The following is a 12681-nucleotide window of genomic DNA, read 5'->3' as shown; positions in this document are numbered from 1 at the left end:
GAGAGAATGCCGTCCTGCCGTCGCGTGTTAGCCAAGTCTTAATGTAAAACCAGTGGAGCAGATTGGAGCCAGGCTGATGGAAGTAATGACAAAATACTTTTTAAAAATAAAAGAATCACCTCAACCGTCAAGGTGACCTGACGTACAAATGACTTCAACCATGGCAGCTATGTTGAGCTACAGTTTATTTATTTGAATATTTTTTATTTAACCTTTATTTAACCAGGAAAAGTCTCATAGAGACTCTCTTTTACAAGAGCACCCTGGCCAAGACAAGCAGCACAGTTAACAGGGTTGCAGACATGAAAACTACATATAACAGTTTACAATGAAAAGACAGAATACATTACAGATCATACATATCAAAAATATTCATCAGTATTCATCACAAGTCATCAACATCAGGGATTAAAACAGGCCAGTATGAACCAGTCAAACGTTTAGTTCAGAACAGAACAGAAGCCACTTATCTTCCAGTGAGAACACGTAGTTAGACGGGTAGAAACCTAGTTAGACTAGTTCAGCCTTCCACCTTTATTATACAATCAATCTACTGTGAAGGAAGGACAGTTTTCCTCTCAGCTTAACAGGGGAATTAATTAGATTCACTGTACACAAAAGAAGAGAAGAGAAAGGGACAACCATGGTTATTAATGACCAGGCCACCGTGTAGGAGATGGACCAGGGAGGACTCCTCACAGAAGGGAACTCAACGCAATTCTCATATCAGGGCCATCAATCATACTTTCCCAAACGCTGGGACCAATTTATCGACTGCCTGCTTGCCTTTATTTTATCTTCTTTTCCTGCGGGAATGGGAAATGATTGCAGTAGCCAACAGCGAAAAAGTCAGTGAAAAAATCATAGAATATACCGAATAATATGGGTGTTTTCTTGGTAAACAAACATATTTCTTCTTTTTCTCTTGAGAATTCTTCTCTTTTCCTGACATCACCCTATGGCTAACGTTGTGACTTCAATTTGTGGTGGACATTACCACTCCTTTGTGTGTATGTGTGTGTGTGTGTGTGTGTGTGTGTGTGTGTCAAACCATTAGCCCTGTGGGAGGTCATCAATCGCTCTCCTACCTGGGATCAGCATTAGGACAGGAAGGTTATCAGCCTCCATATCACATATTACACTTACATCAAACCCCCCGCAAGGGAAACTCACACACACACACACACACACACACACACACACACACAAGAAACCATTACCTCTTGTTCTATCCATTTAGGTCTCCTCTAACCTAACGTGTGTTGAGGGAAGATAGGTAGGTAGGTAGGTAAGTAGGTAGGTAGGTAGGTAGGTAGGTACGTAGGTAGGTAAGTAGGTAGGTAGGTAGGTAGGTCGGTAAGTAGGTAGGTACATAGGTATGTAGGTATGTAGGTAGGTAGGTACGTAGGTAGGTAAGTAGGTAGGTACATAGGTATGTAGGTATGTAGGTAGGTAGGTAGGTAGGTAGGTACATAGGTACGCAGGTAGGTAGGTACGTAGGTAGGTACATAGGTACGCAGGTAGGTAGGTAGGTAGGTACATAGGTACGCAGGTAGGTAGGTAGGTAGGTACATAGGTACGCAGGTAGGTAGGTAGGTACATAGGTACGCAGGTAGGTAGGTAGGTAGGTAGGTACATAGGTATGTAGGTAGGTAGGTACGTAGGTAGGTAAGTAGGTAGGTACATAGGTACGCAGGTAGGTAGGTAGGTAGGTACATAGGTACGCAGGTAGGTAGGTAGGTAGGTAGGTACGCAGGTACGTAGATACATAGATAGTTTAATGATCCCAGAGGGGAAATTCCAAATTCTAGTAATCGGACCTTACTCAAACACACAGAGATGTGTCTCATGCCGTGTGTGTTGGAGGTGTTTGCTTGTACCTCCAGACTGAGAGAGAATAGAGGTTGTCATGCTCATGGACCTGCCAAGACAACACAATGGCTCCATGTGTGTAAGCCGTACGTGCCTGGTTTCCTATTGAATCAGCAGATAATCCTGCAACCGGAGTTGTCTGTGTGAAGAAAAGTGCAAGAAAAGTCCACATTAAAACGTTATTTGAAGCTTAAGGAAACATGCACATCACCAACACTTTTACTCCCTACGAGAATAAGGAACGTAAGGAATAACGAGGAACAAATTCCCCCTTTAAAGGGCCGTTTGAATACAAGTATCTCGATACAGGATTACGATTATGCATTAACCATGTAAACAAACACACTACCCAGAGGAGACAAGGTCATGAACCTTGGGCCCACTGTGTTTATCTCAGGTGCTCTCTCCCCTCTCTCTCACATCATGATCTGTTAATCTGGAGATCAGGATCTCTCTCAGCCAATCGATGACAACGATCATCTATAAGAAACCTACCAGGGAAGCTTATCGGCAATCAATCACCGCGGTGACGACTCTCCCCGGCAACGGGCCACAACTCATAAATCAAGATGCTCACAGGCCTTCCCCGAGGTTTTACAGTAATATATTGTTGTGGAGAAACAATTTCTAATAAAGAGTAATTGTTCGATTCCCTAATTGCTGTCTGGACCAGCGTGGTCTTTGGAAGCCTTTCCCTTGTTTTTTTTATCTTCTTCAATCTTCATCTTTCTTTATGGGAGACAGCAATGCTCAGGTCAAAATTATACCGTTTTGGGAGTATGAATCATTGTCTCTGGATTACAGTGGTCTTTTTTACCTGCTGTTCCTCAGAAATGAAGTTTGTGTTTGTGTGTGTGCGCCTGCCTGCCTGCCTGCACATACGTACGTGCATGCATGCATGTGTGTGTGTGTGTGTGAGTGTGTGTGTGTGTGTGTGTGTGTGTGTGTGTGTGTGTGTGAGTGTGTGTGTGTGTGTGTGTGTGTGTATGTGTGTGTGTATGTGTGTGTGTGTGTGTGTGTGTGTGTGTGTGTGAGTGTGTGTGTGTGTGTGTGTGTGTGTGTGTGTATGTGTGTGTGTATGTGTGTGTGTGTGTGTGTGAGTGTGTGTGTGTGTGTGTGTGTGTGTGTGTGTGGCATTTGCAGGCTTGTAAACAAATGATGGCCCTGTAGCCTGGGAGGTGCAGTGAAGTATTGAACACTGCAGATAGAAATGTAATGAATAGAGTGTGGAGACAAGGTCCTGGTCTGTTCTATTTCATTCCATGAACGTTGAACATTACTGAATATGGCTACAGGGAGGTACATTGTGTAGCAAACATAGAAATCTTGTATTAGAAGCTCCATAGGAGACACGTAGGCCTATAGGTATTAGCTATTAGGTTTAGCTTGGTCAAATATTTGTATTTGTTATTCGAGACATATGTGCTGGTACAAGTAGTGTCGCTATTGTGACCAGTCGCTAATAGAAAAGCATACATTGGGAAAAGAAATCTTCCAACGTGTACATATACTGTTTCCGTTTCGGGGATAATGTGGAAAGTGAAATAATGAACAGTAGTACATTTTATTAGAGTGGGATCACGTTCGACAGCCAAATATCTGCATGATCATGTCAGTGTTACAGCCATGTGTGTTTGAGGGTTTCCATTGACTTTACCAGTGTATTGACGTCTGTTGCATCATTGGAATGGATAGGGAGTAACATAAGCACAGTTCCATAGAGGATATACACTCACTGAACACTTTATTAGGAACACCTGTACACCTTCTCATTCATTCAGGTGGTGTAATGTTGTGGTGCATGTTGTCTTGGCACACTTTGGGCCCGTTAATACCAATACATCATTGCTTGTATGTCGCAGCCTATTTGAGTGTTAGTGGAACTATGTGCAAGCATTCTGGGCTTCGTTCCCTCCTTGCACTGTTTTTGTAATCATGTGGTAAATAAATAAACGAAACTAGAAGTGAAGCGCGTCCCTGCCTCTTGGACGTCCTCGGTACAAGCTCCAGTTGAACAAATACAAGCGTTTGTGACGGCACTGACTCGACATGAGTTCCCATCACAAGCACTGCACAAAATTTGATGAAATACTCCAAACTGTCAGTCCATGACCCTGAAGCTGAAGTGTTTGTTCACAATTGATTTAACATTTTGGCGTCTGTGTATCGCAGAGCAAACAGGAGTCTCTTCATATCTCACCTGATGTTCCTCTCACCGCTATTAACCTGTCAAAGAATTGATTCAACTGTAATACAGTTTTCGCTTGGATGACTGGTGACCGCTTTTCCAATAATAGCTGCAGTCTTTTTTGATTTGACCTATAAAGGCAATTATTGCCAAACCAGTGGTTTTGTTGAACAATGGTGTTGGCATCTAGTGCCGCACGTATGAGAATCCTAGGGCTCAGGAGTTATTCAGCTTCATCCCTCCTCCTCCTCCTCCTCCTCCTCCTCCTCCTTCTCCTCCTCCTCCTCCTCCTCCTCCTTCTCCTCCACTGTGTTCAGATTACAGAGTACCTTTCTCTCCGGTGCTGCAGCAGTACATGTGATGCAGCTGATACCACACCAGAGTGATGGTGTATTTAGAGGGGATACCTGAATAAGTCTGCGAGCACCTCTCTCTCTCTCTTTGATGTTTCTCAGCACTTACAGAGGTAAACCACACACGCACATACACACGCGCGCGCACACAGGCATACAAATCAACAGGGGTTGGATGAGTGCTGTCCGAGAGAGCGAGATCTAAGGAGCCGAAAGAACGAGGGATGAGAGACAGTGTGAAGGAGAGAGCAGGCGAGCGAGGGATGGAGTGACAAACCTCCTTGAGAAATGTGACAGGGTCTGTCTGTTCTCTGTCATACAACACTATCTGGTCTTCCAGCACCATTTCTACCCATATGTAGTATTTCTCCTAGCCCATTTCACTGGGTTTTATTGGTACTTGTCATTTAAATGACATGCTTATTTCCAGAAAACATTGTCCTCCGACACCACCTCATAGCCATTACCTGCAATGCGGTATTTCACCTTGGCTTTGATGCCGTGGTAGTCCACAGAGAGAGGTGTCATCACAACATTTCTAAACATGATCAGCCCGTGTACGAGGTGTTGCTCTGAATAATCTAGGTCAGTTATCCTCAGCTCCTGGTCCTGGAGCAAATAAGCCTGCCGCAATAAGGCTGTACAGCTGGCTCGATCAGAGTCAGATCAGAGTCAGGCTGGAGGATGTTAAATCCTACTGTGTATACGTTTTTTTCAGATGTCTATTGGGTCTATCTTTATTTTTTATTTTGTTTGTCTTATTGACATTTTAATTTTAGCGTATTATTCTATTGTCACTTTGTTTTGTTGTTGTTTGTCGTCTGAGCTGCTGTAACGCCTGAATTCCCCTCTGGATCAATAACGTACCTGTCTATCTATCTATCTATCTATCTGTCTGTCTGTCTGTCTGTCTGTCTGTCTGTCTGTCTGTCTGTCTGTCTGTCTGTCTGTCTGTCTGTCTGTCTGTCTGTCTGTCTGTCTGTCTGTCTGTCTGTCTGTCTGTCTGTCTGTCTGTCTGTCCGTCCGTCCGTCCGTCCGTCCGTCCGTCTGTCTGCCTGTCTGTCCATCTGTTGCTCTGCTGAAAGCCATTTTCCTGGAGGCTGGGAGAGAGGACTAACAAAGCGGTCAGAAGAAGGGTTGGGAGGAGAGGAAAAGAGAGAGGAGAAGGAGGAGAGTGTTGGAGGGTGAGCAGTTAAAGAGGAGGAGGGGTGGGGATGGAGATATAAAGAAGGGGGGGATGAGGAAGAGGTGGAAGGATACCGTAGGTACGGTAAGAGGGAGGAGGGGGGATTAAAGGGAGAGAAAAGGAGACTGGGACAGAGGGGGATGTGAGTAGGAGTGTTGGGAAGAGAGAAATGGGCATTTGTCATTGAGGATGGTGAGCTGTAAAAAAAAAAACAACAACAAAAAAACATCTGAATGAAGAAAGACTTGAGCATGGAGATTTGTTATGTACAACAGGAGTGAAGACGACTGCTTTTCCTTTAGAAAAGGGATTTGGATGGATATACCTTACTGCTGAGAGTTAAACACCACTGCAGGCGTTTCTGCTTTAGCTTGTGTGTGTGTGTGTGTGTGTGTGTGTGTGTGTGTGTGTGTGTGTGTGTGTGTGTGTATACCTTTGTAGCACGTTTTTGTACACACACAATTGCAATGCACACCTCCAGTTTAAGTGCACACAAGAATAAGCCCAAGGCTTTGCTTTTGATAGCCCATCCATCTCCGTACCTGTCATCATACCACATACGATTGGGTTTGACCATTTTTATATCCGTCTAGGCTTTGCTTGATCGAAGAACATTCCCCCAAACCCTCCCTAAAACCTTCCTAAATACAATATGACAGCTCCCCCGAACCCTCCCTCCCTCTTGACAGATCCGCTAAGACTTTGAGTCATCTCTCAGGGACTTATACATGTTTCAAATCCCTTAAAGGGATCCTTTTTTTTGTTGTAAATTCTGTACTCAAACATCAAAAGGTGAAAAGGACACCCCCTATGATGTCTGGTACCTGTGTGTTCTCTGGTACCTATGATGTCCTCCATTGGGGGTAAACGGAAATATTAAATTCATTGTTTTTCAAAACTACAGCCACAAACACACTCCCACTGGTTGGAAACACATTCTAGTTTAAAACAATTAAATAAAAATAATAATGTATAGCCCAATTGACATCATAGGAGATAATTTCCGTAGGAACTTTTCTCATATCTCTTTGACTACAGAACGTAGAAACGTCTAAATGTACCAGTATGTACACACATGTAGACACTGGTATGGTGATGGATATAATGAATGTGATGTTAAATGTTAAAAAGTGTTGCTTTAAGGATAATTACTTGCTCAAACAATTCCAGATGTCCTTTTTTTGTTATTGACCTCTCTGCACCTACTGCTCCATATGTCACTCAGATTTAATTGGTTCAGACATTTCTAAGGAAGAGGAAAGAGCGGGGTCACAGAGTTTAGCACATCGCGTTCCGATAACCCAGCGTGAGTGGCACAGTAGGAACTGGAATTTGCGTAAATTACATGGATGTCAATAGTCTAAGCACAGGCTCCCCATCCCTTATCGTCTCTCCTTTATCACTTGACTCATTAAATCCCCCTCTCTTCCCTCAAACTCTTCCCCAAAATATAGTATGTCCACAATCAACATACCTTGTATTGTACAATAAAGGTAAAAGATATGAAATGACTTTACTAATAGTATCTCATGATGAGTTATTAGCAAACTTTGAGTCAGTCAAATCACGATGATATACTGTGACTCATAACTCATACTAATGACTAATAATACCTGTCTAATAACTAATAAATCATGACACCTGTTGATTGTAAGCAGTGTTACCAAAAACAGTCTGTACCTGTAGGAAGTCTGTACCTGTCGGAAGTCTGTATGAAGTCTGTACCTGTCGGAAGTCTGTATGAAGTCTGTACCTGTAGGAAGTCTGTATGAAGTCTGTACCTGTAGGAAGTCTGTATGAAGTCTGTATGAAGTCTGTATGAAGTCTGTATGAAGTCTGTACCTGTAGGAAGTCTGTATGAAGTCTGTACCTGTAGGAAGTCTGTATGAAGTCTGTATGAAGTCTGTACCTGTAGGAAGTCTGTATGAAGTCTGTACCTGTAGGAAGTCTGTATGAAGTCTGTACCTGTAGGAAGTCTGTACCTGTAGGAAGTCTGTATGAAGTCTGTACCTGTAGGAAGTCTGTACCTGTAGGAAGTCTGTATGAAGTCTGTATGAAGTCTGTATGAAGTCTGTACCTGTAGGAAGTCTGTATGAAGTCTGTACCTGTAGGAAGTCTGTACCTGTAGGAAGTCTGTATGAAGTCTGTATGAAGTCTGTACCTGTAGGAAGTCTGTACCTGTAGGAAGTCTGTATGAAGTCTGTACCTGTATGAAGTCTGTATGAAGTCTGTACCTGTAGGAAGTCTGTATGAAGTCTGTACCTGTAGGAAGTCTGTATGAAGTCTGTACCTGTATGAAGTCTGTACCTGTAGGAAGTCTGTATGAAGTCTGTACCTGTAGGAAGTCTGTATGAAGTCTGTACCTGTAGGAAGTCTGTAGGAAGTCTGTAGGAATTCTGTACCTGTAGGAAGTCTGTAGGAAGTCTGTACCTGTAGGAAGTCTGTATGAAGTCTGTACGTGTAGGAAGTCTGTAGGAATTCTGTACCTGTAGGAAGTCTGTAGGAACTCTGTACCTGTAGGAAGTCGTGACGTTAGAATTATAAGGTTCTATCTCCATGTTTGTCAAAATTGAGTTTTTTACATAATCTGATCCGTTAGGTGTTTATTAATGCCTGTGTGGTGTTATTTTTTAAATGTTGACATTTTTCAGTTAGTAATTAATAAAATACAAAGGTTCCATCTCACGAAACATAATGGAATGTAAAAACGTTGACGCTCAATATCTCTGAACTACCCTAAACGGAGATAGAACCTTAGAATTCTGAGCTCACAAAGTCTGTAGGAAGTCTGTACCTGTAGGAAGTCTGTAGAAAGTCTGTAGGAAGTCTACACCTGTAGGAAGTTTGTAGGAAGTCTGTAGGAAGTCTACACTTGCATGAAGCCCTGTATGAAGTCTACAAAGTCCAAAACCGGGTCTCTCAGTGGTTATAAACCCTTAATGACAGATGTAATAACAGCATTGTCATCTTTAGAGAAAACCGGCTCGCCCTGAAGAACCGGAGGAATATGGACTGAGAGACTGGACCAGGTGATGATTACAATGTATCAACGTGGAAAAACTGATAAGATGTCATCACAGCTTGTTTTAAAACCAAACTTTTGTCCGAAATTCAATGACATGACTCTTTCGTTGGATTCACGCTAGTCAACAACAACAAACATGTACATTGGTTGAAGGTTGGTTGAAGGTCCTGCAGGGACTCCCTCCTCTTAAAGTTGGGACATTAGCTGTCTGGGTCACAATGACAAATGCATGTATCAGCAACGAGGCAGCAAACACACATACACACTTGTCTTCAGAGGATAGTTGAAGTCGCTGGGTCTTTATTTGATCTTTTCGAATGTGCTTGAGGCCGACCATGCAGACAGACCGTTGTTTGTCAAACATATTACAAGTGTAATAAAAAACGAGACAGGTTATTTTCACTTTAACATCCATCAAAGCATATTCTGGATAGAAAAAACGAATATATATTTTCTTCATATTGACTTTAGCGTGATAATAGATGACCACACAATATGAACCATCCTAAAATGATATACATCAGAGATGAGCATGGCCTGACATTGACAGCATGTGCTTGAAAAATAAATACATATTTATCTGAAGAAGTAAAAAATGCATTATTATAATTATATATACTGTATATATACAGTATGTATGGTTTAGTTGCAGTGTGTGTTTGTGTGTGTATGTGTGTGTGTTTGTGTGTGTGTATGAGAGAGAGAGAGAGAGAGAGAGAGAGAGAGAGAGAAAGAGAGAAAAGGGAGGGAGAGAAAGAGGGGGAGAAACAGAGAGTGCATGAGATTGGTCTGTGTGTGTGTGTGTGTGTGTGTGTTTGTGTGTGTGTGTGTGTGTGTGTGTGTATGAGAGATTGAAAGAGAGCGAGTGACAGCCAGCCTGTATTTTTGATGAGAATAGGATGACAAATCGAGACATACAGGAGCAGTAGGAGCCTCTACCCTCCTCGACTGATACAGAAGCTTTCCCAAAGAGTGTTCGGCAATCCCCAGCCACAGCACATGCGCGCACACACACACACGCACCGCACACACACACACACACACACGCACCGCACACACACACACACACACACACACACACATTTCAACTGGCAGCTGGCAGTGGACAAACTCACACGTATGCTCTCTCTAACACGAACAGTTCACACTAAAGTCTCTGCGGTTCCCCTTCTGTGTCCACCGTACAGTAGCTTATTCCATTTGATCAGAGAGCAGAAGAGCACACGCTCAGCCCTGCTGGGGAAATTGAAATATAGTCTCTTAGCCACAGAGAGCAAAAGCCACATGTGCAAACTTATCATAAAAAACATCTCTTGATGGTTTGTTTTGCCTGCGGCCTCAATTAAGACCTTTTTTTCCCTTTTTTTTTTTTGCTGTTGATGGTAAACAGAAGCAGAAACATGATTTGGTAGATTATGTGTTGTTTTGTTGTAGATAAACACATTTTTGTTTTGCTTCTAGAATCAGATAGCAGGAGCCCCATTGTCCCATTGTTCCACGTTAGTGCATGACGTAAAAAATAAAATAATCAATACCGGTATCATAAGGTCACAACTGTTGTGTGGAGATTGTCACGGCCATACTACTTAGCAGAGAGAGAGGTCAACTTATCAGTCAATGTCACTGTACCCTCTGCGCCCTATTATAAACAATGGCACACTGCCACACTCAATGTCTTTCATTCTCTGTTAAAGTCAATGACGCACGCCTACAGTCTGCGTGCACACAGTGAATTCTCAGCGGGGATGGCTGAACGTGGTCACCGCCAGATAATAGAGACCCGTGTCCTCTCAGAAAGACCTCTTCCATGACTTACAGAGGATCTTCTGGAAAGCCTTTCTGAAGTCCTGGTTGAAGATGGTGTATATGACGGGGTTGAGCGAGCTGTTGCAGTAGCCGATCCAGAAGAAGAACTTGAACAGGGGTTCTGGGATCTCGCAGGGCTTCCGGCAGATTCCGTACAGGCTGTAAGAGAAGAAGAAGGGGAACCAGCACAGCACGAACACGCCCATGACCACGGCGAGGACGAACGTGAAGCGCTTCTCCCTCGCCTGGGAGATCTTCTTCTGGGAAACGGTGCTCCTGCGTTTCCGGTGCGACGAGAAGAGCTCCATGGACTTGGAGCTGGTGCGAGACTTCCGGCTGGAGTGTTTGGAGACGGCGCTGTTCCGGCTGGACTTCCGCTCCTTCTTGTCGTCATGGCGATGGTGGGTGTGCGAGGAGCTTTTTTTGGTCCTTTCGTCTGAGGAGCTGCTGTCGTCGTAGTCGTCGCCGTCGTCGTGATCCAGGGGCGGCTTAGGCTCGTTGGGTAACGGTGTTGCCGTCTGGCAGTGTCCGTTCTCCCGGTCGCCGCCGTTGGCCTTCAACGAGCCGCCCCCTTCGGCCCGCTCCGCCCCGTTCTCCGAGGGAGCGTTTCCGTCCACGTCCCTCTTCTTCTGGGACATGTTTCTGGTCCGGGTCTTGGCCACCTGGTAGATCCGGATGTAGACAAGAATCATGATGACGCAAGGCGCAAAGAATGACCCGATACTGGAGTAAAGGATATACCAAGTCTCATCATTTAGCTGACACTGGGGGGTAATTTCATTGTTGTTTCTGTCCATTGTAATGAGGGGAGGGAAAGATATGACAGCGGATATGAGCCACACCACTACTATCATCCCTTTAACTCGTTTTGGCGTTCTCTTCAGGTTGTACTCGAGCGCTTGCGTCACAGACCAGTACCTGTCCAAACTGATGGCGCACAGGTGAACAATGGACGACGTGCAGAATAGAACGTCCAGTGCCAGGTAGATGTCACACCAAACTTTCCCGAAAAACCAGTAGCCCATGAGTTCATTGGCTAAGGAAAATGGCATTACTAGTGTGGCCACTAAAATATCTGCGCTGGCGAGAGACACAAGGAAAAGGTTCTGGGGCGGTTTCAAAGCTCTACTGGTTAACACCGCGATGACAACCAACACGTTCCCCACTATTGTAAACAAAATGATGAAGCCTACTAGTGTTGTAAGCCCCGCAATTGAAGAAAACGAGTACTGACCACGCGAAGAGGAATTTGGGTAGGTGGCATCCGACTCGTTTGCCCAGCTGGAGAAATTGAAGAAATCCATTTTCTGGGGCGGAATGGATAAAATCTAAATCCGAAAATTAGTTTTTATTTGCGAGCTCACACCCGCAAGGGAATGATTCAATGTGACATGTCTCTGGAAAATAGATGTCAAGAGAAAAAAGAAGAAGAAAAAAAAAAACTCCTTTATTTCGTCCTCTCACCTGTCCGTTATCTTCAGTGCCTGCATCTCCCAGTCCTTTAGACTGTAAAGGACAGAATTATCATCTGACACATTTGAAAAGATGAGAAACCTTAATCCCCTGTATGTATGATTTGTCCGATTCATTACTGGGGAATTTCGGAGAACTCCACGCGCCCTCGCCGTACCGTCCTATTCCAACCCGACCGTGTCTGCATCCATCCTCCTCGCTCCCCCTCCGTAACACCGAGTGTCCTGCTCGAACGGTTTGTAACATCCACGTGCTTACATGAAAACTAACAGGGACCCGCTCCGCCCCTGGAAGAGAGGAGAGAGGGAGGAAGAGATGGAGAGGAGGATGAAGAGGAGAGGGAGGGAGGGAGGGAGCGAAATACAATCATTGGGGGGGTTTCAAAACGTGATAATTGATGCCAATTTTGAACGTCTCACACGTTTGTATTGTTATTGCCGGTGTCAGTGTTAATAGGTTTGTGTAGGCTATGTGTAAACTACATCAAGGTGCAATATCAGTTGAATCATGTCTCCGCATTGTGCGTCCGGATTAGGTAGGCTACTTTGTAAGATCGTGACGTTAGAATGATAAGGTTCTATCTCCATTTTTGTAAAAATTTAGTTTTTTACATAATCTGATCCATTAGGTGTTTATTAATGCCTGTGTGGTGTTATTTAAAAAATGTTGACATTTTTGAGTTAGTAATTCATAAAATACAAAGGTTCCATCTCACGTAACATAATGGAATGTAAAAGCTTTGACGCTCAATATCTCTGAACTGCCCTAAACGGAGATA

The 12681-nt window shown here is 43.8% G+C and overlaps 1 protein-coding gene across 1 annotated transcript; it reads right to left on the bottom strand.

Moving 5' to 3' along the window:
* Positions 1-10414: 10414 nt before the first annotated feature.
* Positions 10415-11734, bottom strand: adra2c (adrenoceptor alpha 2C; the record flags this gene model as incomplete). The annotated part of the gene is made up of 1 exon (XM_080533394.1): positions 10415-11734. One exon carries the CDS (start codon positions 11732-11734, stop codon positions 10415-10417), a length of 1320 nt encoding a protein of 439 aa, XP_080389520.1.
* Between the last annotated feature and the right edge of the window lie 947 nt (positions 11735-12681).

This window comes from Nansenia antarctica, assembly GCF_963989245.1.
Source record: "Nansenia antarctica genome assembly, chromosome: 6".
Taxonomy (NCBI): domain Eukaryota; kingdom Metazoa; phylum Chordata; class Actinopteri; order Argentiniformes; family Microstomatidae; genus Nansenia; species Nansenia antarctica.
This window is presented reverse-complemented; position numbering and strand designations above follow the sequence as displayed.